The sequence below is a fragment of the Mauremys mutica genome, chromosome 17 (genome assembly GCF_020497125.1).
Source record: "Mauremys mutica isolate MM-2020 ecotype Southern chromosome 17, ASM2049712v1, whole genome shotgun sequence".
NCBI classification, from domain to species: domain Eukaryota; kingdom Metazoa; phylum Chordata; order Testudines; family Geoemydidae; genus Mauremys; species Mauremys mutica.
This window is the reverse complement of record NC_059088.1, coordinates 26,181,143-26,208,883: the sequence shown is the minus strand read 5'-3', so window position 1 is coordinate 26,208,883 and position 27,741 is coordinate 26,181,143. Positions and strand designations below refer to the sequence as shown.

General features: G+C 55.3%; 1 protein-coding gene across 1 annotated transcript in view; it reads left to right on the top strand.

Moving 5' to 3' along the window:
• HDGF (heparin binding growth factor) overlaps positions 1 to 26,969 on the top strand; it is a 33,146-nt gene extending 6,177 nt beyond the window's left edge. The window contains exons 2-6 of the mRNA XM_044991230.1: positions 22,117 to 22,193; positions 23,293 to 23,431; positions 25,560 to 25,742; positions 26,089 to 26,306; positions 26,697 to 26,969. Of these exons, the coding sequence (XP_044847165.1) occupies positions 22,117 to 22,193; positions 23,293 to 23,431; positions 25,560 to 25,742; positions 26,089 to 26,306; positions 26,697 to 26,703 (624 nt within the window). The 3' untranslated portion in view covers positions 26,704 to 26,969. The remainder of the gene's footprint in view (positions 1 to 22,116; positions 22,194 to 23,292; positions 23,432 to 25,559; positions 25,743 to 26,088; positions 26,307 to 26,696) is intronic.
• The last annotated feature ends 772 nt before the right edge of the window (positions 26,970 to 27,741 follow it).

Here is a 27,741-nt window from a genome sequence, read left to right as displayed (position 1 = left end):
GCAGAGCAGGAATCACCTCTCTCTCTGTCTGTGCAGCCCCTGGCACAATGGAGCCCTGATCTCTGTTGGGGCCTATCGGTGCAGGTAGCAATACGTGCAGCGCACGGCGGCTACAGCCGCTCTGCGTTCCCGACCTTAGGGACGTCCCCTCTGCAGCTGTGGGATCCAAGTCCCTTCTTAATTACAACCACATTATTTATTTACAGAGACTTCAGAGGAGGTGTTGCAGGTTTGCTCCTGATCCTTCCAGGGGAGCGGGGGAAAGGTGCTCAGCACCTTTCAGAATCGTGGCCCCAAGAGGCTCCTGCGGCTGGATGCACACACGGCTCCTAGGTGCTGAGGTTGTGGGGGGAGGAGGTGGATCTTTGGCACCCTGCAGGATTGGGCCCTTCAACTGTTCTTGGCGCTTCCTTCCTTGTGCTCCCTGCCTCTTTAAACAAGAAACCGGATCCAGTTGGCCTTGTTGCTGCAGGCTCCAGGCTCCGCTGCCGCCTTAAGGAGCTGGTCTCCGGGGGCCACGCGCGCCATTTGTTCTGAAAGGCAAGAAACTAGTCGGGAGCCTCTTAAAGGGAAACGCCATGTGAATCTGCACCCAGACCCCTGCTGTCTCCTGGCAGCGACACCACCGGGCTCTCTTCTCTCTCGATCCTTCTAGACCGATGCGGGACCCAGCCTGCCAATTCCTGACGGGGATCCCGGGTTTGGTCTCAGCCCCCGCATCAGAGCGAGGTGGCGGCCGCATCCCCAGAAGCAGTGAAAGGACAGGACTCGGCTGAATATAAAGAGGCTTTTTATTGTGGCTGCTGGACTCAGACAGACCCTGTGGTCCTCTCTGGCTTCCAGTCTCACCCCATGTTGCCGAATGCTCAGGCTACCTGTGCACCGCCCGCAGCCACCTGAATTTCCTCCTCTTGCCACCCCCTGTCAACCTCAGTTTCCCCATCTGTTAACGATAGGGGACTTGCCCAAGGGCATGTGGCATCTGTGGCAGAGCTGGGAATTGAACCTGGCTCTCCCAGGCGAGTGCCTGGAGCGCAGGACCTGCCTTGCCCTCTCGATCCTGGCCTGCGGGGCGAGTCCCAACGTTTCGCTCCAGAAACAAGCACAGAGACTGGGCGCGGTTCTGGCGTGGGAGCGGCTGCGGGGCGGGTGCCTGGGTCGCTGCGTTCTGCCTCCTGCAGCAGCCAGGCCCTCCTGGATAACGCTGCCTGAGCCACGCCCTTCTCAGTGGTGGGCGGGGCAGCTTTCTAGCCAGGCTGGGTCGCTGCTTGGGCCCTGCAGAGACAAAGTCGAGGCTCTGCTGTAGCCAGGGGCCACCGATTGCCGCAGGATCTGGTTGAGCAGCCTGCGGGCCCGATGGTGCCGTGGGGGGCGTAGTGCTGTGCGCTCTCGGCTCCCAGCGGCTTCAGTGGGAGACCCTGCCGAGGGCTGGACTCCCGGATCCCAGCCCTGTTAGCTTTGGATCCACCTGGGATAGGTCTCTTACCTGGTGCCTCTGGGCGGCCCTGATCCTCAGTGATGCTGAGGCCACTCTGGCAGCCGAAGGGGTTGAAATGTCCCCTTAAGAATTGCCCCCTGAGTAGGGGAGCCCCCTGGCTGGCGTGGGACTGTCGTAACCCTGCATCCACCCTGCTCCCAGCCCCTGTGAACTGCACTGTGGCTATTCCCTGCTTCCTGGGGGCACAGAACCAGAGTGTTAAATTAGAGCAGCCCAGAGGCTGCTGCGATTGGCAGTGGGGCCCTGGAATCTGGGGGGCACAGTGCCCCAAACCCAGCAACGGAGTCGCTGAGAACCAGGCTGCGCACGGGTGTGTCTCAGACCTGGCCAGGCCGACCCTGTTGGCCGTGTGAGAGAAAGGGGCTCCAGGGAGGAGCCTTTCCCAGCTCAGCAGCTCGAAGGGGAGCTGCTGCTGGGTTTAGCTGAGGATCTCAAAGTACTGTCCCGGCAGGACCGAGGCTTCGCACTTCCTCTGCCTGGTGGTTCTGGCTTCGCTTTCTCCCCCTGAGCTGTTTGCTCACCACTGTTCCCAGGTGTGACTCTTGCTTCGGGCCTGATTCCTCCTCATGCTCAGCCGCCCCCCGCTCGGAGACACAGGTGCCTCCGGCAGATCATGGGCTCTGGAGGGAGTTTTTTCTTTAAAGGATTTTCCGGAGCAGCCTGTTGCGGTTTCCAGGCTCAGCGCAACGTTGGATTCATCAGCATCCTCTCCTAGCAGCCTGTTACGTGCCTACAGGGTGATGGGAGACCCAGCATGTCAAAAATTCTGAACAGCTTCAAGGGCTGCTTGCAGAGTGGCCTAGTGGCTAGAGCACCAGACTGGGAGTCAGGAGAGCTGGGTTCTTTTCCTGGTTCTGCCACTGGCCTGCTGGGAACCTTGGGTGATCATGTCCCACTCCATGCCTCAGTTTCCCCATCTGTAAAATGGGGATAACGACACCGACCTTTTGGAAAGTGCCGCAAGATCTACTGCTGAAGAGCTTGGGGTTATTATTATTTAGAAATGGGGTGTGAGGAAGGCTGGCCTTGGGATTAGGGCCAGGAAGATCCGTGTTTGAATCCTGTCTCTGCTGCTGACCTTGGGCAAATCGCTTAGCCCTTGTCTACACAAAGCAGCAGAACCTTTGTAATAACACTGGTCTAGTTAAAGCGGTGCAGTGAGGGTGCAGGGCTACTGGTATAAAGGTGCTTAAACTGGGGGTAGCTAATCCCGTACAGGCAGGGGAATAAGCTATACTGGGCTAAGGTACCTTTGTACTGGCATTGCTGCATCTGTGCTACGAGTTGTGCTGGTATAACTAGATGGGTGAGAAAGTCATGCCCCTAGCTCAGGGGTCGGCAGCCTTTCAGAAGTGCTGTGCCGAGTCTTCATTTATTCACTCTGATTTAAGGTTTCATGTGCCGGTCATACATTTCAACGTTTTTAGACGGTCTCTTTCTGAGTCTATAATATAGAGCTAAACTATTGTCGTATGTAAAGTAAATAAGGTTTTTAAAATGTTTAAGAAGCTTCATTTAAAATTAAATAAAATGCAGAGCCCCCCGGACCGGTGGCCAGGACCTGGGCAGTGTGAGCGCCACTGAACATCAGCTTGGGTGCCATCGGTTGCCTACCCCTGCCTTAGCTGATGCAGTTATACAGGTGTAAGGATCGTGGGTAGATCCGGCCAATTTGCTTTGCTATTGGAAATCTCCCCCCAATACTAAAGTCTTGCTGGGTTTGGCCAGTGAGAGAAGTTCCCAAGCGTTTTCCTCTCCTTGACTGATGAGCGGAAGGGTCTTATCAGCACCGAATGAGGGGGATAAGTTAAGGAGATGGGATCTGAACGTACCAGGGATTCTAGCCAGGGCCGCCCAGAGGATTCAGGGGGCCTGGGGCAAAGCGGGGGGGCTGCGGCGCTTGCACTCACCCGGGGGTGGTCCGGGTCTTCGGCGGCATTTCAGCGGCGGGGGGCCCTTCAGTCGCTCTGCGACTTCGGCAGCACTGAAGGGCCCCCCGCTGCTGAAATGCTGCTGAAGACTCGTACCGCCGCCGGGCCAGGGCTCGCAGGGCCCCTGTGGGGCAAATTGCCTCACTTGCCCCCCCCACTCCCGGGCAGCCCTGATTCTACCATTAAGGTCCTGGCCTAACAGATCAGCTGTGATCAGGAGCTGCTGTTTAACCGGGCACCTAACCCACCCCCAGCATTGACCATGAAGAGAGAGCGCCCCCTACTGAGTGTCACGCACTGCTTCCTCCAGCACTATGGCTGAGGGGGAGGTTCGCCCCGACTCCGAGGGACACGTGGGTCCTATTGAATCACCAGGACCCCTTCCAGCAGGACGGTGGGTTTCCCATCCAGTCGCGGAGCGAGGCGGACCTTGCTTAGCTTGTACTGTGCTTTCTGCCCATAACCCACCACCTCCTAGGAACACCCCCAGGAAGCCAGTTGGGTCGGCCACGTCAGTGACGCCACCCCAGCGTTCCAGAGACGGCCCTGGGGGAACGGGCGGCATGGGCCGCTTCTCCTCAGTGCACTCCCAGGACATCGCTCTGAAGGCCTCACCCAGCCTCTGTTCCCCCAGGGCACGGTGCCCAATCTCAGGGTCTCCTCCGTGACTTCCAAGCTGGCTTTCGTTCAGCGTCGGAGTTTCTGAATTTCCCGCAAAAAGGAATTTTCGCAGGTTTTGTGGAAATGCTCGTTGTATTATCGCTTATCACGTCAACTGTAATTTAGGATGTCCAGTTTCAAAATGGAAAGTCAGCATGTTCTCTTCTGCAGATGGCAAAAATTGAGCATTACGACCTTATCAAAATGCTTCATTTTGATTTCCCTCACCCCCCCCAAAAAACAGACAAACCCTAAATTTTGTCAAAGTCGACGTGTTCCCGCGGGAAGTTTCAATTTCAGCACAATGGCGTTTTCCAGTGGAAAAAAGTCCTGCTGGAAAATTCTCACTCGGCGCTAGTCCTAGGGTGAAGTTCTCCTCAATAAACGAGACCACAACAGATTTTCCAGCTGGATCTCGGTCTCGGAGATGCTAATTTAATTCCAGAGTTTTTCTGGCTTTACTCTGAGATTAGAACCTGGCTGGTTTTCTGCGCATCCGCAGGGAGCTCCGGGACTCGCCGAGTAGCCTTTTGCCACCCACCCGAGAGAGTTGGTTTTGAGTCCTGCTTCGGAAGGCAGATGACACGAGTGTGTTTGCCCTCAGCCCAGTCTCTGCCTGTGCTGATGGACGTCTGTTGGCCTCGCACGGCGTGATCCGGGCACGGGAAAGGGTCGGGGTGCTGCTTGGAGGAGGAGGTGCAGAGGCCAGCTGTGTGGAGCAGATACTGCCCCAGAGCCTGTGGCAGTTAATCTGGTCTCGCCTTGCCCGTCTCTTCTCAGCACTGCTGGGAGCCTCCAAACTGCTCCCTGGGCTCCAATCCACCAGGGCCCCCTGTGCAGAGCCAGCCCAGCCCCCCTTCCCCTGTCCAGCGTACGAGACGTGCAGTAATGCAGACGCGTCGCATGCCAGGCTGGCTGAGGGGATGTCTGGGGCTCTCCAGTGGCAGAGAGTGAGCACAGTATTTTCTTTTCTTTGTCCTGTTCTTCAGGCCTGTCCCATTCCCTCCTGCCCAGCCCTGTTGTCGGGGGCAGTGCCCGGGGGCTATTGTTTGAGTAGTGTCCCTTGCTCTGACCCTCATCCCTCGCTGCAGGAGCCGGCCTCTCTCTAAAGCAGGGACTCTGGCTTTCAAGGATTCGGCGTGTGCTAAAACTGCTACGGTACCAAGCCCGGGATCACGTTCCCTGCCACAGCCTCTTGGCACGGCGTGGAGGCAGCGGAGACAGAACTCTCAGCCTCCTGTTCTGAGTGACGGGAGAATCACCCGCTTGTGGAGCGCAGTCTAGGGCCTGTGACACGCCACTGAACTGCTCAGATTCCATCCAGCAGAGGGCAGTGGGGCAGGTCTTTACCCTCCGCATGGTGGCAGCGGCTAGGATCCCCACTCATGGGCCAAGACCCCATTGTGCTCGGCGCTGTACGGACATATAGTAAGAGCCCCCACCCCCACTCCCCAACAGCTTACAGCCTAAATAGCCAAGACACAAAGAATGGGCAGGGGAACTCAGGAACAGGAGGGGAAGTGACCCAGCAGGGAGGCCAGGTTTCCTGAGTCCTAGCCATTAGGCCACACAGCCTGCCCACGACACTCTAGCTAAACAGGTAACAAACATTGTCAGCCTGTCACACTGCTACAGCATCAGTCTGAATTTTCATCGTGTGCCCCGTCAGGGTCACGACCTCCCCGCTCCCCCCATTGTACAGGTGGGGAAACTGAGGCACAGGCATGGCCTGGGAAGAGCTATGCCCGAGTTCCCATAAGAAGCGGTGGAAGAGAGACCCCAGTGCGCTCCTGGCTCGACTCCCGTCCAGCTCAGGATTCTGTGCTCTAACCCCAGGCCCCTCGTCAGGTGACTGAGTGGTTTAGATCACATGACCTGCCTCTTACCCCTCCTCCCCCCAAATTGCTGCAACTGGGAGCTGCAGGTGAGCTGGAGAAAGTCGGCCCAGGGAAAGCGACTGAGCAGAGCAGAGCAGGCTGAGCAATCCCCTGGAAAAGATAAAGGAGCCCTAGGTTAGTGCGACCTCTCCCTGCACAGAGCCTGCACGTGGCAGCTGGGTTGCTGCCTGACCTTCCTGCTGATTAAATGTAAACACGAAACCCCGGGGGCCTGATTCTCCTTTGCACCCAGGCTCCTTTACGCTGCTCTGGGGCCTTGTGGTGGGTGTCGGTTCCATTCCCACTCACCCCGAGCATGCTGTCAGCGAGAGGCAGGCCCGGTGCATCTCCCGCTGCTCCCCGATCTTGCAGGGAGCTGAGCGCAGTGGGCAGTTCCCCGGCTTGGATCCCTGGGCCAGGAGTCATTTAGACCCTCTTGAAAATGTCACCCGTCGTCTCTCAGCCCCTGGTGCCCCCGGGGATCGCGCCTCGTGCACATAGTGGTGCCCGGGTCGGGGTAATAGTGACTCACACGCACGTGGTGCTGGAGAAAATGGTTGTGCAAGGGAGCGGGGCCCTGCTGTAGAAAATGGGATTAACAACACTCGGGGGGGGGGGGGGGATGGAGCACACGGTCACGGATGCTTCTGGGGGGGGGGGGGGGAACACCCTGTCAGGACTGTGACAGCAGCTGAAGGCAGTGGGGTTTGCGAAGGCCCTGATCCTTAGCCCAGTGGAGTCAGATTCCTCTTGAGTCATGCACTGGAAGAGTGGGATTCAAGGTGAACAGGGATGCTGTGCTGCCCAATGGTGGGACCTGGGGGAAGCAGGGAGAGGGAATCCCAAGACTCAGCCCCATTTCTGCTATTGACTCTTACTTTGGGAGAGGCTGGGTGGACTAGTGGTTAGGGTTCTGCGCCAGGAGCCCTGGTGCTGCTCCTGGCTCTGCTGCTGCTGCCCTCTGAGAAGTGTCTTCCTCTCTCGCGCTGTCTCCGTTTCGTCTCTCATCCCGCCGTCTGTCTCATCAGGTCACGACTCAGCTTTTCGGCCCCTCACTACCTCAGTTTACCCACTTGTAAAAGTGGGTGTAATCCCTATTTCCCAGGGGTACCGTGCGGTTTGAATTAAGTGAGTCAGACTCTTGGTACATCACGTGTTTACACCAAGGCTCCTTTACGCTGCTGGAATGGTGCAAACACTAGAATTGGGCCCGGGGTCTCAATCCCCCCAGAGAGCTGTGGGCCAGGATTGTCCTCGGTGGGGGGGGGGTGTATGGAATCGGGAGCTAGTCTGCCGTGACTCTGAGTCATTGTTCCTTTCTCATTGCTGCTCAAGATTAGTCACAGCCACGCCGAAGCGGGGCCGAGATGTGGGAACACCTTTGGGTTTTCAGATCGGAGGTGGAGGGTTGGGGTGGAGGGAGGCAGGCAGGCAGTCCACGCAACACACATTCTTGAAGATTAAACCCTGTGATCTTGTAGTTTGCTAGCACAGCCTGGGGCGTGACAGCTGCGCGGAAGGGCGGGCCTGACCTTTGTCCCATCGAATCAGGCTAGGGAACCGATTCCAACCCGCATCAGCCGTGCTGGGGCTGCTGGTTGGCAGGGGCCGGCCCATCGCCAGCTGCTGCCTGGCACGTTCCTGCTCGGGCAGCAGAAGCAATGGGGCCTTTTCATATAGCAAACCAGAGACTAGCTGATCAGCTGAGGATCCCGGAGCACTTTGCGGACACTCAGCCTCCCAGCACAGCCCGTGAATCAGGGGAGGCCAGGAGAGTTGTGGGCACAGTTGCCAGGGGAGGGGAAACTCAGGGATTGGAATAGCAGGGGGTCTGCAAATCAGGATTGGAGGGGGCACTAACAGAGGTGGGGGGGGGCACTGCAAGTTGAGATTGCCTGTGTGAGTGGGGCTAACGGCAGGGGCAGCAGGGGGGCTGGGGCGGGATTGGAGGGCACACGCAGAGCAGTGCCAGGGAAGTTTGCCTATCGTCTGCTATCGCATGTAGCAGAGGCAAGTTCGATTAGTCACCCGCCTTGAGTCACTTCCCCCCAGTCCGTACGTGACCGTACGACAGAACTTTCTGTGCTCAGCCTGTCTGATGGGGGGGCGGCTGGCGCAGGAGCTTTGGACTTGCCGGGCAGCTGAGCTGGGTTCGATCCCCGCTCCCACAGCCCAGGCCTCTTACTGTGAGCGGGTGGGACTCCCCGGTGCCATGGAGGAAAGCAACAAGCGTCGCTCAGCGTTGCCCCACTCGGCTTCTGTCTAGGGCCCCGCCTCAGCCGTGTTTTCACGTGGTTCGCACGACTGAACCGCACTCGCCTCGCAGGGGCGGCTCTTATCCCACGGGGCTGGGCCTGGCTCCCCGCCCCAAGCATGGCGACTCGGCATGTGGGGTCACAGCCTGGCCCTGGTTTGGCCCGGCCGTTGTGATGGTTTTGGGGGAAGGGCTCTCAAATGGGGGGGGCCTGAGGCAGACTCCCTTTGCCCCCTCCCCCCTGCCCGTGTGCACGGCTGCGGGCACCACTGCTAGTGAAAGACAAAGGCGTGGGGGGGAGATGCAGAGCTCTGGGTGCTGTGATATCTGGAGTCACAGACCTACCCCCCGAGGTAGTGGGTAGGGTACCAGACTGGGAGGTAGGATATCCTGGGTTCAGATCCCAGTATTGCTACGGACTCCCTGATGGACCTTGGGCCAACCATTTTGGCTCTGGTTTTTAAAGGCACTGAGGCAGTGTTGCAAACTTAACGGGTTTAGGAGCCTAAGCCTAAAAAGGGATTTAGTCACTTGAGACTTAGGCTCTTCGAGGCATTACGTTTGCATGCTGAGTCCTTAAAAATCTGGGCCTTGGTTGCTGTGTGCCTGAGTTTCCCCATCTGTAAATTGGGGATAATCCTTCCCAGCCTCCCGGGGAGGATGAGAGGAATGAAATCCATTAATACGAGGGGTGGAGGGTGGTGAAGGAGTGTGAAGATACTTTAATACAGTAGCACTTAGCTCTTATGCTGGACTTGTCATCAGCCGATCTCAAATGACTTTACAAAGGGGGTCACTGTGGTTTAGCCTAATTTTCCAGCTGGGGAAACTGAGGCACAGTGTGGGTTGACTTTGCCTACAGTCACCCAGCATGTCAGTGCCAGAGCTGGGAATGGAACCCAGGTCTCTGCATCCAGTACTCTATCCACTAGGCCACACTGTACCGCCCTGCAGCTACTGTAATAGCATACATAGCTGGAGCCTTACCGCGTGGGTCCTCGCTCGCGGCCCTTGCTCCTAACCTTTCCAGATAGTAGCCAGTCTCCATCACATAACTCCTTATTTGCATCTGGCCTCCCTCCGGCCCTGGTTATCCGGTACCCACAGACACAGAGGCTTCGTTTATCAGCGACGCTAAGACTCTTGGGCTGGGTTGCTGCAGGCTCAAGGGATCAGTGGATTTTTTTGCACCCACATCGCTGCATCCGTGCAAATCCCTAGGGTAAATTCCTTTAACCTGGTGCAAGTTGCACGGGAGCCAGTCACTTTTTTTACATCCGTGCAGCACCTGTTACACTAGGGGGTTGCACGAGTGCGGCGATGCCACTGGAATCCACCCCACTCCCACCGATGCACGCTGGCATTAAACAGTCTCATGCAGTTAAACTGATGTGGGGTCAGGAAGTTTCCCTCCACCTGGCCTCAGCCTGTGCTTCTGGCTCCCAGCCCTCTGTGCGGCCCACCCCTCTCGGCCCCGGTGTGACGAGTGTTGTAGGTTGGTCCTGCCCCGGGGGGTGAGATCTCAAAGCGGAGCCAGGCACAGATCCATCTGGGGAACAGATCAGAACAAGAAGGCCCAGTCCAGGGTGTCGCTGAAGCCAGCCTCCCCCCACACCGGAGCACAGAATCCATGTGAAATGACTTGGGTCTCCATGATTTTCTAGGTGGCTGTGGGGCGGGGGGGGTCAGGGAGGCAGCAAACAGCCTGAAATCGAAAACTCTGTTGCTTCCTGTCTGTTGCGGGCTAACAGCTTCCCCGGCTGTGGTTACAGTCCCTGGGCAGGTATATTTCGTGATCCTGCAGCTTTGGCGCGTCCTCTCCCAGCAACAGGAGCGAGGAGCAGAGGAGAGGCGACCTGACCCTCTTTTCCACCCCCTTCCCCAGGACGAGAGCCAGGTAGCTGAGGTCCCACTGCACGCCAGGGGGAGCTGAGCTCCAGCCCTGCACATAGGGGCAGGGGGCATGTTGCAGCTTAGTTCCGCCACCCCAAGCGATGAGGCTCACGGGTCTAAAGCGGCCCTGCACTGGGACTCAGGAGTCCTGCATTCTCTGCTTGGCTCCGCCACAGACCTGGTGGGTGACCTCGGGAAAGTCATTTCCCCTCTCTCTACCTCAGTTTCCCCTCCCATCTTTTTTCTACACAGACTGAAGAGTTCTTCAGGGCAGGGAATGTCTCCCACCCGGTGTATGTACAGCACCTGTCATGCTGGCACCGCTAGGCAGTGCTGTAATAATAAAAATGGCCAGACCAGAAGACTGGGAGCTGGAAATCAGTGAGTTCTAGTCTTGGCTCTCGCAACGCTTGGACTGGTCCTTCTCCTGCTCCGTGCCTCAGTTTCCGTGTCTGTTAAACAAGGATGATGATCCTGATCTCCCTGTTTCACCAGCCCAGGAGGGTAAAGTCAAGTTGTTGATATGTGCATGGAATTCAGGGCTGTGGAGCAGCCTGTGCAGTGAACGCAGCACCTTCATGAGCCGACCCCTCTCCTCTCTGTGGTTTGTGTGTATTAAAGCAGCCACCTAGAGGCACCAGCTGAGATCAGGACCTGTTGCGCCGGGTGCTTCCCCCAGGGACAGACAGTCCCTGCCCTGAAGAGCTCACAGCCTAAACAAAGGATGGGTGAAAGGGTTGTTATCGATTGATAGATGGGGAAACTGAGGCACAGAGAGAGATCATTGTGACAGGTTGGATCACAGAAACCCCTTTGGGAACTGCCAGCTGATGTGTCTAGACTACCTCGGAGCCTGTTTTCTCTGCTATCTTGGGACTTCAGTGCCTTGCCTGGTTTGAGCCAGACACGCTTCCCTGCTGCAAACGCAGATCCAAATCTGAACCACATTCCCCACATGCTGCAGGGTTAACTGAAAACAGCTTAAGAAGTGCTCCTGTCTCCAGCACTCAGATACCCAACTCCCAAGGGGGTCCAAACCCCAAATAAAACTTTCACCCTCTATAAAGCTTACACAGGGTAAACTCATAAATCGTTCGCCCTCTGTAACGGTGATAGAGAGATGTGCTCCGCTGGTTCCCTGCCCCCTCTCCCCCCATACTCTGGGTTAATTAATAAATAAAAAGTGATTTTATTAAATACAAAAAGTAGGATTTAAGTGGTTCCAAGTAATAACAGACAGAACAAAGTGAATTACCAAGCAAAATAAAACAAAACATGCAAGTCTAAGCCTAATACGGTAAGAAAGTGATCACCGCTGAAATCTCACCCTCCGAGATGTTCCAATAAGCTTCTTTTACAGACTGGCCCCAACCTAGTCTGGGTCCAGCAATCACCCACACCCCTGTAGGTACTGTCCTTTGTTCCAGTTTCTTTCAAGTATCCTTTGGGGGTTGAGAGGCCATCTCTTGAGTCAGCTGAAGACAAAATGGAGGGGCTTCCAGGGGCTTCAATAGACTTTCTCTTGTGGGTGGAAACCCCTCTCTCCCCGTGTGTAGAATCCAGCTACAAAATGGAGTTTGGGAGTCACATAGACTATCAGGGTTGGAAGGGACCTCAGGAGGTATCTAGTCCAACCCCCCTGCTCAAAGCAGGACCAATCCCTAGACAGATTTTTGCCCCAGATCCCTAAATGGCCCCCTTGACGGCTGAACTCACAACCCTGGGTTTAGCAGGCCAATGCTCAAACCACTGAGCTATCCCTCCCCCCTGCATGACTCAGTTTTCTAGAAAAGCTCAAATGTGGATCGGCATCTATCAAGGTTCATTGTTCGCCAAGTACTCCCAATTACTTGAATAATCCCTTCACACTATGTTGGCCAAATCTGCCTTAGGTGCTTTCTACAACAAACACTTTCAATACAAGCATAAAGCCAACGCTCAGAACTCCAGATATGAAAATGATACATGCATACGGATAGGACGAATACATGCAGTAGATAATAACCTTTGCAAAGATATGTTACATGGCAGATCTAGAATAAAACATAGTCCAGTTGTGTCATATTTACTCTCATAAGCATATTTCTAGAAAGCATTATGGAGTGCAGCGTCACCATCATGGCCTGATTTCCCAGGAGCTCTGGACAACGGGAGCTGAGCTCTTTTGAAAATTCACCCCTCTGTTTGGGGTGCATTTGAAAAGCCAGCCCCACGTTAGGCATAGAACGCACGTGTCCCAGTGCAGTACACTGCCCACTGGACTCCACTGCCCCTCTGCCTTGATAGTGACCAGAGACTGCGCTGAGTAGACTCCCAATCTAATCCATCCTCAGTCTGGACGCGGGGAATTGTCCTGGTTTGGCTGGAATCGGTTTTCCTAGACGTGAGCACTTTGCCCATTCAGAACACGCTGTACTCTGGGTTCCCCCGGGCTGAAGTCCATATCGATTGATTTGTAATTCTTGTTAGCAAACAGCTGCAAAGAGTCCGGGTCTCCCCAAGGCTCGTTGGCTTTGGGGTCAGGGGCTTTTTAAATACTGGGGTGGGAGCGGAGAGTTAACGTTGGTGCTGTAATAACCTGTTAGTGACCCAGGTTCTATCACCAGAGCAGAACCAGGATCGCCTCCCCAGGTTGCTAAACAGCAGCCCTGCTTCACCCTGCAAAGCACCTCGGCCAGTCTTTAACGCGCTCTCTAGAACTGTCATTCGGGCTCTGCGCTTGTCCAATAAAGAATCCGTTACCTTAGACATAATTTATTGCGTATGTGACATTAAAATGTGCCCTAATATCATGCTGTGCCTACACAGCCTTCCCGCCAAGGATTACTGAACCCCTTTTCAAACCTTAACTAACTCCCCGCAGCAGCTCTGTGATTTAGATAGGTCTGTTGCCCATTTTACAGGTGGGGAAACTGAGGCACAGGGCAGGCATGTGACTTGCCCAAGATCACACGGTGAGTCAGTGGCAGAGCCCAGGAGTCCTGGCTCCCAGGGGTCAGTGTTTTTGATTCCAACACCTCTCTACCCAAGAACAAGCTCTGATTCCTCTGAGGTCCCACCTGAGTTGTAGGAAACTGACCCTTCTCACAGGCTTTCGTCTGGCCCTCTTTGGTGGCTTTCTCTGGACCTTTTGGCTGAATTAGTTCTGGCTGAAACGTGTAGCTATGTTTAGAAGCTATAAAAAGCTTCCAGAGAGTGACTTTTCGCTTTTATTCACACATGGGTGGCTGGGTGGCGTGTGTGTATGATTTTTATTTGCTGAAACAACAGCACCTGCTGTAAGCTTTAACTGGCTGTCGTTGGCAGAGGATGGGGGAGAAGGGGATGACTAGAGAGGAAAGATGGTTCAGTGCTTGGGGCACTGGCCTAACGTGCAGGAAGATTCAGGTTCGATTCCCTGCAGTGCTATGGACTTATGTGACCTTGGGCAAATCATTTAGACTGTCCGTGCCTCAGTTTCCCATGTGTTCAAGGCAGGGTTTCCCTATCTCACAGGGGGTGTTGGGAGGATAAAACGCACTAAAGATTGTCGAGTGCTTTGAGATCTACCAATGAAATCGCTATGTAAGAAACAGGCTTTGTTAATGAGACCTGAACTCGGTATAAACACCCTCTGTGGGAGGATGATCCAGACTTGCAGCCATAACCTGAGCTGGTGTAAACGGGCGCTGCCCCACTCCCCTGTGATGATTCATACCATTGGAAGATCTGGCCCTTTACCTGTAGCTGCGCCCCAAGCAAGAACAGCCATCCTCATGGGGGGTGTAGTCTGGCCAGGGAGCCAGACCCGTCGTGGAAAATTGGGACAGGAACCAACCGAACTACAACTCCCAGAAAGCACTGCGGCAGTTTTCCAAATGGAAATATTTTGCCGTTCGGGGTTTTTCAGCCAAAAATAGAAGCTTCCTGGGGGGAAAAAAATCTTTTGGTCAAACCTGAATTTCCTTTGCCCCCAGCCGGAGTTAGGAACCCTCCTAGCCAGTCGCTGGCTGCCTGGTGTTAGGACAGATCTCCCCGGGACGGACAGGCTGGGCCATCACTGCCCGTTCCCGCAGTCCGATGCCTTCCGCTGCAGCCGGTGGTGCAGGAGGCTGGGCGGGCCAACAGGCTGGAAAAAATCACGGAAAGCCTCTGCCCCACTTGGCTGTAGTCATTTAGCAAAGAGGCCAAAGCTCTGAAGGCCCATTTTGCCCACTAGATCCGGGCTGAGGCATGTGCTGGCAGAGAGCAGGGCGCATGGGAAACTGACCTTGCCTGGAGGTGTCTGCATTGGGCACAGACAGAGGCCTCTGTTCTCCATCCTAGCCCACTTGCTAGCTTCTGCGTAGGGGGAGGGGCGATTCTTGGGTCAGTCCCGTCCCCCCCCCCCCCCCCCCGTGGTGTTGTGTTGCCAGAGCGTCTTTATCCCCAAAGGCAGGTGCAGCTTGTGTACCCGGCTCCCCAGGGAGATCTCCCGCACCTGTGCACAGCCAGCCCTGACACGGTGAAGATGAAAGCCGGGGAGCTTGCGATTTTCTTTTCCTTTTTAAACAAAGAGATTAAAAAGACGAGGGATGAATAGGAGGGAGATTCTGGCCTGGCCTTGGTCCTTCTGGCCAGAGCCATCAGCAGTGGCCCCTGAATGTTCCTGATTAACTCCCTGTGCGGATGCTCTGATTCCAGAATCAAAGCACCTGATTCCGAATTCCACTTGGTGTGCTGCCCATGCACGCAGTCATTGGGAGTAGTTAATCCCCTTTACGTTCACACCCTGCTTTATTGCAGATTAACTCTCACGGGTAGCCAAGTCCTTGGGCGGGGGAAGGGAGCGGTCATTCTGCGGCTAGCGCAAGGGACTGGGAAGTGGGAATCCTGGGTTCTAGCTCCGGGAAGGGAGTGAGGGGTGCCTAGTTCTTAGCGTGGTGGGAGGAAGGACTCCTGGGTTCAGTTCCCAGCGCTAGGCAGGGATAGGGACTAGAAGCAGGACGCCTGGGTTCTGTTGCCATCTCTGCCATCAACCGGGGAGGAATAAGCTGGGGGAAGCCTCCTGGACCCTCCACAGGTGCTGCCCTTAGGGTGGGGTTCAGGGTTAACCACTCAGTTGGGACTGACCCAGCCTGGCCCTGTTACCTGCTTGCCAAGGGGCTGGAGGTGCCCTCTATGTTGGGCGGGGCACAGAGTTGATTTGCTCTGTAAGGGAGACATTATCTTGACCCCTGCCTGCAGCATAACCTGCTCTGGCACCAGAGGGAGATAAGGGAGGAGGGCATGGGGGTGCAGGAGGGCTGGAGCTTTGCTGGATTGGTTCCCAAAGGGGGATATTCCCCCCATCAAACAGTGGGATAGAGCCGCCGGTGGAAATGAGATCATAAGCCGCAGCCAGAACGTTTAGCCCTGAGAAAAGCAGACGGAGGAAGGGACCTGAGAACAGTCTTCAAATATATTAAGGGCCGTTAGGACGGGGACGGAGGTCAATGGTTCCCCATGGCCACTGGAGGCGGGAGCAGGCGTAACAGGGTGAATCTGCAGCAAGGGAGATTTGGGTTCGATATTGGGAAAAACTTTCCCCTTACGGGGGGGTTGAGCTCTGGAGGAGGCATCCTGGGTTAGGTTGTGGGATCCCTTCGCTGGAGGTTTTTCAGAAAAGGCTGGACAAACCCATCAGGGATGGTCTAGAATAGATCAGTGGTCCCCAACCTTTTCCGGGTGGCGGGCGCCGGACGACGAGCCACCGGGGACCATGGCTGGCGGACAAGCATCCGCCGAAATGTCACCGAAGTAGTGTCATCAAGAGGCGTCGCCGCCAAAAATCAGCGCTTTTCGGCGGCATTTCAGCGGATGCTCGTCTGCCGGCCAGTACACGGGCACACATGGAGGCCCCGCACCGTGTTGGGGACCCCTGGTCTAGATTTACTTGGCCCTGCCTCAGCGCAGGGGGCTGGCCCTGATGATCTCTCGTGGCCCCTTCCAGCTCCACATTGCTCTGATTCTAGAATAAAACCCAAGGCAGGTGTAGGCAGCAGCTCCTCATCCAGGGGAAGGATGTGGGGGCCTGCACCGTCTCCCCCCTTCCCCCCGTCCCACTTGTCTTTTTCCTGAGGACTGTTTTGTTTTTGTAGCTTTGAGCTGTGTAATGTTGCTTCTGTTTGGTTTCCACCTGGATGCCTGACCTCACTTCCCAGCACTCTGGCAGGAATGTGGTCTAGAAATCCGAGCATGGGGAAGAGGAGCCAGGACTCCTGGGTTCTATTCCCAGATCTGGGAGGGGAGTGTCGTCTAGTGGTCAGAGCATGGGGTGGGGGGCAGGACTCCTGGATTCTCGTCCTAGATCTGGGAGGCCTGTGATCTGCTCCCTAATAATAGGGATGGGTCCAGCCTGAAACCTCCAGATCCAAACTCCCCTTGGCGGGGATGGAGAATAACACCTGAATTCTGCAGCGGGGGTCCGTGCTGCCGTTCTGGCAGACACCCTGCCCCTGCTCCTTCGGCTCTCCACCCAAGCTGCACGGGGCGACTCGCCTGTTGCACTGTTGATTTGGGCGCTTGCGGGTTTCCCTGTCAGTGAAACTTTCTTTTCCTGTCTGCGTGGATGATCCCCGGGAGGTGGGGGGAGGACAGAGAATGTGGCTGGGGGCAGGGGATCGGGCCCAACCAGGAGGTTGTGGTTTCCTTTGTGGCGTCTCTATCAGGCCTGGCAGTGGGTGGCGGGGCAGACGGGGCTACATTTTTTCCACGCTGAGTCGGCGGGGGCTGGGGCAGCACGGGGAGCCGGTTATTGGACTGGCCAGAGAGCCAGGGAGAGGAGCCCAGGGTCGCATACAATGGTGTGTGTGTGCATCTGGGTGCGCATGCAGGTTCTGGTGTGATAGTGGGGGCAATGGAAGGATGCATTGTGAGAGTGGTGGGGGCCCGGTGTGTGTGTGTGTGTGTGTGTGTGTACACACAAGAGGGGAACTGCTCTCAGAGGGGGAGGGGAACGAGTGTGAGCGTGTGGGGGAGGGGTAGTGTGATATGTTGTGAGTGTCTGAGGGGGAGGGGGCTAGGGGGGTGATTGTGAGCGAGCGACTGTGATTGGCTGTGGAAGAGCAGGTGTGACAGTGCTGGGAGCTGGTGTGTGGGGTCACCTGGCGGGACTGGGGGGCCGGGTTATGTGGTGGGGGGGGTGGAGTTGTGTGTGTGTGTGTGTAGGGGGTTGTGGGGGGGGCAGGGTGTGTGGAGGGGGCTGGGTGGGAGGAGTTGGGGGGGGTGCAGGCCCAAGACAAGGGGGTGTTCAGGGTGCTGCACTTACACAGATCTCAGAGCTCTTTATAAACAGCTTATCCCCCATTTTGTAGATGGGGAAACTGAGGCAGAGAGAGTGGCGCGAGTGACCTGATGAAAGCCACACTGCACAGCAGCACCAGAGCTTCCGGGAGGCCTGACACCCAGGGCCTTTTGCTCTAACCCACTGGACCATGCTTCCCTCCAAGGCCTGGGATTAGAACCCAGGAGTCCTGATTCCCAGCCCCCCCGGCTGCATCACTTGAACAGCGCCCCTCGCCTTCCTAGATGGTTTTTAGCCGATCCAATTACAATTGACCACCTTCCCCCACTCCTGCCTCCTTTCTGAACCGAGGGAGTGGAGGGCAGACATTGGAGGAGTGATTATTTCTTTCTAGGAGAGGGGCTTTCTATTCCCTGCATGCAAAGGGCCCCCGGGATATGACCTCCCACCTCCTAGCTCCCCCACCCCACCCCACCCCAGACATCCCGCAGGGAAGCCTTTGATCACCAGCCAAGTGGAAAAGCTGCATTGTTATCCCAGCCTGCTATGGAGAATTTTAATGTTGTGGTTGAAGTCAGACACCCCATGCAGCGGAGGTGTGTGGCGGCAGAGGAATTTCTCTGTGTCACGGTGTCGTGTTCCCTAGACCAGCTGCTGCTGGGACGGGCGATTTATGAAACAAGGGGGTTGGGGGGGGGGATGCTTGGGGTCTTGCATGTTGTATTCTGCCCAGCTCGTTTTTCCTGGATACCAGCACTGCTTCTAGGAACATTTTGAATGTTTGCCGTGGAAATGACCATCCCTCTAGGCCTCCGAAATGCCCGGATCTGGTGCTGCCAGGAGAAAGTGATTTGGAAAAGGGGCCTTGACCTTGGCTTGAGCCTTAATCTAAAGAAGATACTGCGATGTTTTCTTGGAATCAAGACTATTCAGTCTGCTCCCTCCCCTTGCTTATTTTCCTACCCCCCCCCCAAGCCCCCCCCCCCCCCCGCATCAGTGCAAACCCCTTTGGGCAGGATTTTTGCAAAGATCTAAAAGGTCACATGCGAGAATCGTTTTTAAACAGTTTGACCCTGTCACCGCGTGGGGCCCGGTTCTGAAGAATCCTGGAAAACGGAGGAATAACCAGAAAAATAAACGTTTCTGGGCATTATTGGTGTTTGCAGTACCAGGTAGGGGCCCTGCGCAGTGCTCCCTGGTGCCACGCACTGTGCAAACACAGACCCAAAAGACGCTCCCTGCCTGCAGCAGCTGCTGGAGCTGGGGAGGGGGCTGGGTGGGGAATTCCAAAGCTTGGATGTGGAGATTGGTGCAGACCCTCGGGCGTGGGCGTTAGGGCCGGTTGGAGGCTGCCTGCCTATGCGCATTTGCGTTAAATCTGGCAGTGAAACGTTCGTGGCCGTTTCGTTGGGCCAGGAGAGAGAGCAGCTTGTTGCTCAATGGCGTGTGGATTTGTTTGGCTCTGTTGCCCTCTTAGGCGGGTTGTGTTTGGATGTGAAAGCCGTGCCCCCTTTGCAGCTGCACCGTTGAATCGCCCAGCGGCCAGCCCGGGGGATAACGCTAGTGCTGTGGAAGGGACCTCACTGCGCAGGGTTGGGTTCAGATGAAGTGGCAACAAATCAAAGTGGCTCCCCCCCGCCAATGCTCTCTCTGGCTCCCAGTTGCTAATGGACTCCAGCCCAGCAAGCCAACTCCAAGGCCATGGAGTTACACCAAGTCCATGGGCCCTCTGCCAGTTTAGAGCCACGGATCCTTGCCCCCCCACCCCCCCACCCCCACAACCTTCAGATCTATGTATGTTTCAGACCAGCGGCTCTCAACCTTTCCAGACGACTGTCCCCCTTTCAGGAGGCTGCTTTGTCTTGCGTACCCCCACGTTTCACCTCTCTTAAAAAGGACTTGCGTACGAAATCAGCCCTAAAAATACAGCCGTGTCCCAGCTCATTGTTACTGAAAAGTAGCTGACTTGCTCATTTTCCCCATATAATTATAAAACAAATCAACTGGAATATAAATATTGTGCTTACATTTCAGGTATAGTGGGTAGAGCAGTATAAACAAGTCATTGTATGAAATTTTAGCTCGCACTGACTTCGCTAGGGCTTGTTCTGTAGCCGGTTGTAAAACTAGGCAAATATCTAGATGAGTTGATGCACCCCCTGGAAGAGCTCTGTGTCCCCCCAGGGGTATGTGTCCCCTTGGTTGAGAACCCCAGGGGTGTGTGTCCCCCTGGTTTCAGATCATGCCTCCCCGGGAGAATAAACAGGGAAGTGAAAACACAAGCAGGCCCAATTCAGTTGTACGGGAGGAAAAAGCAACTGATAGTTGGAAATTTCCCCTTCCCCATCTCAGCGCTGTCCTGATTGGATCTGATCTGTGGGTGGGGTTTTTTTTTTCTGCTTTGTTACAACCGTCCCCAGATTCTCTGAAACGGACATTCCTGTTAGCACACGGCCCCAGCGCGGGCCCGCGAATTTGCTGAGCTAAATATGTCTGAGCCAGTCTAGACAAGAGCTTACGGTTGGCTAGGAAAACAGCCAATCCTAAATCATCTCTCGCGCTTCGGGGCCGTGCCCTGTGTTGTCACCAGTTGCAAAGGCTGGGTTTGGAGGGGGGGGCAGGGGAGAGCAGGAAAATTAAGGTTTTTAGCAAGAGGGAGGCTATTTCTGTAACAGGCATAATTTAGCAGCGAGGAGTTAATTGGCTGCCGGAGAGCTTGTGGCTGTCCAGCAGGAATCGGAGTAAAATGTCCATGGTCACTGTGGAGGTTATTTGCACACGTGACCTGTGCCTGCTGGGTTCTCTGGCTGTATTTCATTCCTGCTCCCTGCCTGCTGGAGGCGATCACGCCAGGCCGGATCCTTGGGGGTTTGGTTGTGTTTCGGCCCCCGGTTTTGCACTGGTTTGAATGGCTGTGCGAGGGTGGTAGAGGATCATGCCCCTCTTTGCAAGGTTCAGTATATTCATGTCTGCAGGGTGAATGGTCTAGGAAGTTGGGGGCCGCTGACCGCCCAGGGATCAGAGCTGTGCTTCAAAGCTATAGCTGCTGGCTTGATTTACCCCATCCACTGTGCCCAGGGACAGAGAACGGTTGGAAACTCTTTGGGGCAGGGGCTGTCCTTTTATTCTGTTTTTGTACAGCGCCTGGCGCCACGGGCGCTGTCGCAAAGCAAGTTAATCATGTTGGTACAAAACCAGCGTGCAGGTCCCGTCCACACTACAGGCGCAGCAACGTATCCTCGCACTGCTCTGGCTGACGATGACCCGTGTGGGGAAGTTGTGCTGACGGGCAGCTTTGGTCCCAGCCCTGCCACAAGTCACCTGTCTTGGTGCAGCTGTACTGCTACCAACCACAACACCTGGCTGGTGCCTTCTGGGGAAATGGTTAATAATTCCAGTAATGTTTCGCCAGTGCTCAGAGGCCTCAGCCGGGATGGGTGCATGCACAAAACAAGAGCCAGTCCCTGCCGGGTGTGGGGGAGCTCTGGGTAGCTATCCCATAATGCCACAGCAAGGACAGACCACCTGAGCAACACGCATGCAAAGAAGCACCAGCAGCAGGTGGGGCAGTGCATTCTGGGATGGCTGGTGTGTATAGCCCAGGCCTCAGGATGTAAAATCCCCCTTCGTGCTGGGCAGAGGAAGCGTGGCTAAGAGCCCTCTGGGAGAAGGGGTGGGTGTGTGGGGAAGGCATTGGGCTGGAGAGCTGGCTTTAATCCCTGGTCCTGCCCCGTGCCTCAGTTTCCCTTCTGTAAAATGGAGGTCATAAATCCTTCCTTTGTCTAGACTGTGAGCTCTGTGGGGCAAGAACAATGTCTGGCCCTGATCCCTGCCTATGCCCTGATCCGTGCACGGCTCAAGGCCAGACAGGTCCTGCTAGCTCCTTTCTGCTAACCTGGCCCTCGGCTCAGGGCACGCGAAATAATATTCCCTGCGATTGTTATGTTAAGATTCTCATCCCCTCCAGCACCTCCCCTGCCAATTAGCAAATAATTTAATTTGCAAATAAATGTTTTCGTTCCTCATCTAGCCCTGCAGCTACTTGGATACTACGTCTTAAACACATTATTTGCTTTTTTCCTTTTTGTTTGTCTGTCAGTAAATGATTCTTTTCCAAGTAACTGGAAACCGGCCCACGCCATGAGACGTCACTTAGCGCATCCACGAGGCTGCACACACCTGTCTGTCCCGGGCTGCTCTTTGCACAATCTCTATATCCTGGGTGACCTTGGGCAAGTCACTTCCCCGCTCTGAGCCTCGGTTTCCCCATCTGTAAAATGGGGCTAATGACACTGACCTTCCTTCGTGAAGCTCTTTGAGATCTGCCAATGAAAGGTGCTCTGGAAGAGCAAGGCTCTGTACAAAGACAGGAGATTTGGATTGTTCAAGCTCATACATTGACCCTTGCTGAAGGGTGGAGGGATGCTTTCCATCGGCCTCTAACACGTGGCCCAAATATTTCCATCTTCTTTCCTGGAGAACTTTGGAGATCAAGGGGTGCTGATCTCCCCGGCTTTTGTTCTCAATTCATCTCTGAGCATTGTTGTGCCCGGCTGAGGCTCGACTGTGCCGGGTAAAGATTGGGGTGTGCTGGCACCTCAACAAACCAGGCTTGAGGTGTGTGTGTGTGTGTGTGTAACTCTTGGGTGAGAACACTCGGGGGGGGGGGGAGCTGCGTCGGTTCAGCCTGGCTTTGGGTTGGGGTGTAGGGGGCTGTTCGTTCTCTGTTTCTCACCCCACGATTTGTGTCCCCTGAACAGATCGACGAGATGCCAGAAGCCGCCGTCAAATCCTCCTCCAACAAATACCAAGTCTTCTTCTTCGGGACCCATGAAACGTGAGTGAGATTTTTAAAATGGGGGCAGGCGGGGGGAACACACGTGTGTGTAAGGGCAGGGGAATGTGTGCGCGTTGGGGGAGTGAGACGGGGGTGTCAGTCAGAATCACGTGAGCCGGGTTAAGGCAAACGCATCAGTTGGCCAAGGGTAGGGTCTTGTGTTCAAATCTTCGCAGAGCCATCAAATGGCAGCCAGTCTTTTTCCAGCAAGACTCCCCCACCGTGCTCTTGGGAGATGAGGTGTGCCCCTCTCCGGACAGCCTTCCTCCTTGTCAACTGCACTGGGGCAGAGGGGAGATGGTGATGAGGGAGCAAGACAAGAGGGAGGCCTAGCATGAAACGACACCAGAAAGGAAAGGAAATGGTCTCCGTTGGTGCCTTCCCCTTTCCTGTGGTGTAACCAGAGCTGTCCCCTGTGGGTGGGAGCTTCCCTCCTCCAACAGACTGGCACTAAAAATAAAATGAATGTAATAGACCAAGATATTCCCATTGTAAGCTCCTTGAGGCAGGGACCAGGTGTTTGTACAGCACCTAGCACCATGGGCTCTTGGTCCATGGCTCGGGCTCCTAGGAGCTACTGCAATGCAAATAATAATAATAATAATAATAATAATAGAAATGTAAATATCCCCCCGACCAGCGTAGGTCTGTCTGCCTCCAACCCAGCAGCAGCCTTTCCCAGTGCCTGGGTGGGGTCACCTCAAGGTATTTAATGCCAGTGGGGGGTGGTTTGATCATTGTGGTGCCAGGAATGTGTCCAGGTTTGCTGTATAGGGGCGGGTGGGGGAAACTGGATCGTGGAGAAGTTTCAAGAGACCCCTCCCCCTCCAGTGATGTAACAACCCCCCCAATGCAGAGTTCTGTTGAAGCAAAGGAGGGTTGTTTTTAACAAGCCCCAATATTGAATTCACCGCCAAAAAACTTGGATAAGGCGGGTGCAGGAAATCAGAGCAGGGATTTACGAAGCTCCTAAGGGACCAGCTGACTTTCTGGACAGGTCGCGGCTGGAACGTTTGCCAGCAATCCTCAGCCAAGGGGGGTGCTGTGGAGGCGTCGCGCCCGTGGCCTGTCATTACTGCTTCTCGTTTCCACCGTGCAGGGCGTTCCTGGGCCCCAAAGACCTCTTCCCCTACGAAGAGTGCAAGGAGAAGTTCGGGAAGCCCAACAAACGGAAAGGGTTCAGCGAAGGCTTGTGGGAGATCGAGAACAACCCGACCGTCAAAGCCTCTGGGTATCAGGTGCGTCTACCCGTTAACCCTCTCTGCTGGCCCCGGCTGATTCCCGTAGGGCAGCGCGTGTCCTCGGGCAGAGGCCTGCGCATCCTTTGCCCAGAGGTGAATTTTACCTGTAGCAACTCCGCTTTGGGCTTCTTTGTTATACAAGAAAGTCGTGGCCAGTCCATGCTGGCATTATGGCTTTCGGCAGGGATCGAACCCAGGACCTTGGCCAGCAAAAACCCCAAGCGTCTTCCACTGGAGCGAAGTAGCGATTTCTCCCCGGATGCGCCAGTAGCAGGTTGTTGTAGTTGCTGGGGCCAGGCACTGGAGAGACACGTCCTACATACGAAGTCAGGGTTTTGGGGAAGGTGAGCGGGGCAGTTTGAAGGGGTTAAGAGACCCCAACCCAGTGATCTTTTCAGGCATGAGCTCAAGATACCACTCTCCTAAAGACAGGTAATCCTCCAGGGAGAAAGGGAATTTAGTCATGTGGGTGAAGTATGGGGCTGGAAGTCAGGACTCCTGGATTCTGTCCCTGGCTCTGGGAGGTGAGTGGGGTCAAATGATTAAAGCAGGAGGTGCTGGGAATCAGGACTCCTGGAATTTATTCCCAGCTCTGCCTCAGTTTGCTGGGTGATCTTAATCAGTTACTGTCCCTCTTTGTGCCTCAGTTTCCCTGTCTGTAAAATGGGGATAGGACAGGAAAGCTGACTTCAATCTCTCCTGCCCTGATCAAAGTTGGTTGAAGTTAACGAGAGCCTTATTCCTTCAGTCCCTTACAGGGGGGGAGGGGGCGAGTGAAGACAGTGGGAAAATTTCTCTTCCCTCCCCCCCCCACCGATGAAAATTTTTAGACTAAAACTTTGTTGAAAAGTCAAAATCCCCAAAACTGAAAATTTTCTGGTTTAAAATAAAAAAATGTTGGCTTTCAGCTTTTCAGTGAAAAGCCATATTATGATGATTGTTTTGACAAAAATAGAAGTTTTTCACAAGAATTTCAGTTTTGCTGAAAAGCCGCTTTGGGGTAGGGAATCTCTACAGGAAAACTTCGATCAGCTTCAGGTTCAAGGACTAATCTGTTTTAATTGTCCGTTAATGATGATTGTTATGACAGTACTAGAGACCCCAACCGATAGCAGGTGGGAGGAGCTGTATGTCCAACACAGTCTGAATACACCACAAGAGCAAAGCGTGGGAGAGGAAACGGAGGCTGCGGGGGAGAGGGGGCGAATTGCTCGAGATCACCCAGTGGTAGATCTGGGAATATAACCAAGATCCCTTGAGCTCTTGTCCAGTGCTTGAACCATGGGGTCACGCTGCCTGCCCTCTTTACCCTGTCAAGAGTAATAGCTTACTTAAGGTGCATGGGGCGGGCGGTGCAGCTCTCAAGCCAGGTGCGTCTTGCATGACGTGAATCAGTGAGTGAACCCGCTGCACTAACGTTTCGGGAGTGGGTTTTCTCTGCAGGCTGCAGAATGCTCTGCTTTGCAGTCACTAAAATATTCCTCTGGGTAGCCTGCAGCAGCCCTGCTTTCTGCTGCGATGCTGTCAGCTCTTATTAGCTAAACGAGGGCTGGGCTGTGGATCGGAGACCTCCAAGACATTCTGGGGTTGGGGCATTCACAGAGGGGCGTTATTCTCTGGGAGGCAGTACCCCAGAGAGTGCTTTGCTTCTGGGAGGTGCCATATTCTGGAAGATGGCTAAAAGCAAGGACTTGTGGTCATTCGAGACCCATCTTTTCATAGGCATCGAGGGTGTTGGCCCGAGTCCTGGTCAAAAATCGGCAAACTCAGTCCCACCTCCCTAAATTCCCCCTGCCATTTAAACTTTTCTGCTTCCTCCCCCACGAGCCGTTGTCCCGCTCCACCCCAGCAGTGGCTGCAGCTCTCTCTGTGTGTCCTTTGGCCACGGCTGCACAGTGCTTTGAGAGGCCACCAGCTGCAAGGTGCTATCGTCGTGGGGGAAGAAATAGGCTGGGTAGAACCATCCCTGACCCTGGACAGCAGCTGGCACCGGGGAGCAGCTGTCGGGCGTGAGGGGCAGAGACAAGGGCACTGATCTTCCTATCACCTTGCAATAACTGTATCCCCCTCCCATCTTCCTCCGTCTGTCTGTCCTGCCTCCCCCGCCCCCCGTGTCCTCCTGCAGCCCACCCAGAAGAAGAGCTGCCCACAGGATGCGGAGCCTGAGCAGGAGCCGGAGGGTGACGGGGAGAAGAAAGGCAACGCGGAGGGCAGCAGTGACGAGGAGGGCAAGCTGGTGATCGACGAGCAAAGCAAGGAGAAGAACGAGAAGGCTGGGATCAAGAGGAAAGCGGAAGATGCCTTGGAGGTAGCGGTCCGGGGGGAGGCCCCCGGTGAGCTGCCCAGGGAGGGAGCGGGCTGTAGATCGGAGACAGACCAGGGCATGGGGACGGTGCTGTCTGGAACTGAGCTCAGGGAATAAAGTTTGGGGCCCGTCCCTGGGACCGGGGAACAGGGCTGGTCCCTGAGATGGGGGTTGGGGGATTGCGCTCTGAGAAAAGATCAGAGACACGCCCCCCACCAGCACCGTGGGGGGGTATCTGTGCCTGCAGGCAAAGGCCTAGCATGAGCCAGCTCAGGACCTCGCTCAGCGCCCGGGCAGGGAGGGGGCGGCACCGCCGTGGATCCCGGTTGACCCCGCTTCCCGTTGGCAGGACTCCCCTAAACGCGCCAAAGAGGCGGAGGGCCAGGAAGGGGAGAAGAAAGTAGAGAACGAAGAAGCCCCCAAGGAGGGAGAGAAACAGAAGCCCAGCCCCCCCGAAGGGGAGAAAGAGAAGAACAGCGACCCCGCTGGAGTCCCGGACGCGAGAGAGGCCAAGCCAGAGGGGAAGGAGAAAGCCGCCGCGGAGGAAATCAGAGATCACAAGGAGAGGTAGGGCACTGGAGGAGGGCGGGGTCTGGCACGTCACCCCTCCAGAGGAGGGAGGCTTGGGGGTCTGGTTCCCATCACAGCATCAGGCCCTAAGGGTCTGGTGCAGGTTGCATGGAAATCAGCAGGACTTTGCCCGTCTGTTTCGGGGGGAGAGGGATGTAAGAAACGGGGGAGGATGCATAACAAGGCCTCTGCCCTTCTGCTGGGGTCAAAGGGCCAGGCTTGGTTACTCCTTGGATGGGAGAGCTCCAGGCAGGATCCAATGGCAGGAGCAGAGCCCCCCCCCCCTCACCCCCGTTATCCTCCACCGTGCGGCCCTGATCCTGATTGCTGCCACCGCAACGTTCATCGCCCTTGATGTTCTTCCCTGTTCCTTCTCCGCTCCCGCAGTCTGTAGCTGGCCGGCCTTCCCAAGCTGAGCTGATCGTCTGGGCTGTTCCTTTCCCGCTGGGCTCCCTGGGTGCTAAACAGTTTCGTTCCTCGTCGGCTCGTCGCATCTGCAATTCGGGAAGAAAGAAATAAAAAGAAACCAGTAACACGAACCATCCCGTCCCCCGTCCCCTGTCCCCGCCCACCCGTAGCAGGGCGCATGCTTGTAATAGTGATTTCTAGGGGGCGCTGATCAGTTGATTTGAAATAAAAGCGATTCATGCCTTTTTAAAATGTTTCCTATCACTTCCTATGAATTGCATCCTCTTCAGTGGCGCTTTCGCAAGGGTTTAAAGTCAGGTGATCACCGGAAAGCCGGGGAGGAGAGGCAGAGTTGGAGTCTGTCTCTTTCAAGAATTGCTGGATAGTTTTGTTTTGTTTTTGAGGGGTTTCCTCGATGTCCGGAAAATTTAGATGAACTGGGCCTCATTCTCCTTTACACTAAGGCCCCTGGATGCTGCATGAGCTGTGTGAAAAGGACCTTAAAGTGCGCACGAAGGACCCTTTGCATGACCAGAGCAATGTCAGGCGTGTAAATCATGGCCCATTAGTCTGTTTCCAGTTCTGAATCCCGGAAGAGCAATAGCAGAGGGAGATGCACCAATCAGGTTTGGGAATCTTGCTCTTGTGAGGATGCACCACAGAGATCCCTGACCTAACTGCATGCCCTGCTCCATGAATGGGATTCACCATTGGCTTCTGCTTCTTGCTCTGTTAATGGGCACGAGTCCCTTTAAACAAGACCAGAGGCATAATGTCCCGCTTTGCCCCAGCTGCTGTTTTCCATAGCCCCGGTCCGTCGGACAGTCTTAGGTCTCGTTCCTTGCAAGGTCTCCCCTCGGACTCAGTGGTGAGTGATGCTCTGCTGTCGGTGCCCAAACCCCAGCCTTGCTGCCATCCTAGGCTGACTACAGGACGTGCTAGCCACGTGCACCTCTGTCTTACCAGGTCATCTTTCAGCGGGTCGTTTGGCTGAGCTGGTACAGGATGGGATTGGATGGCTCAG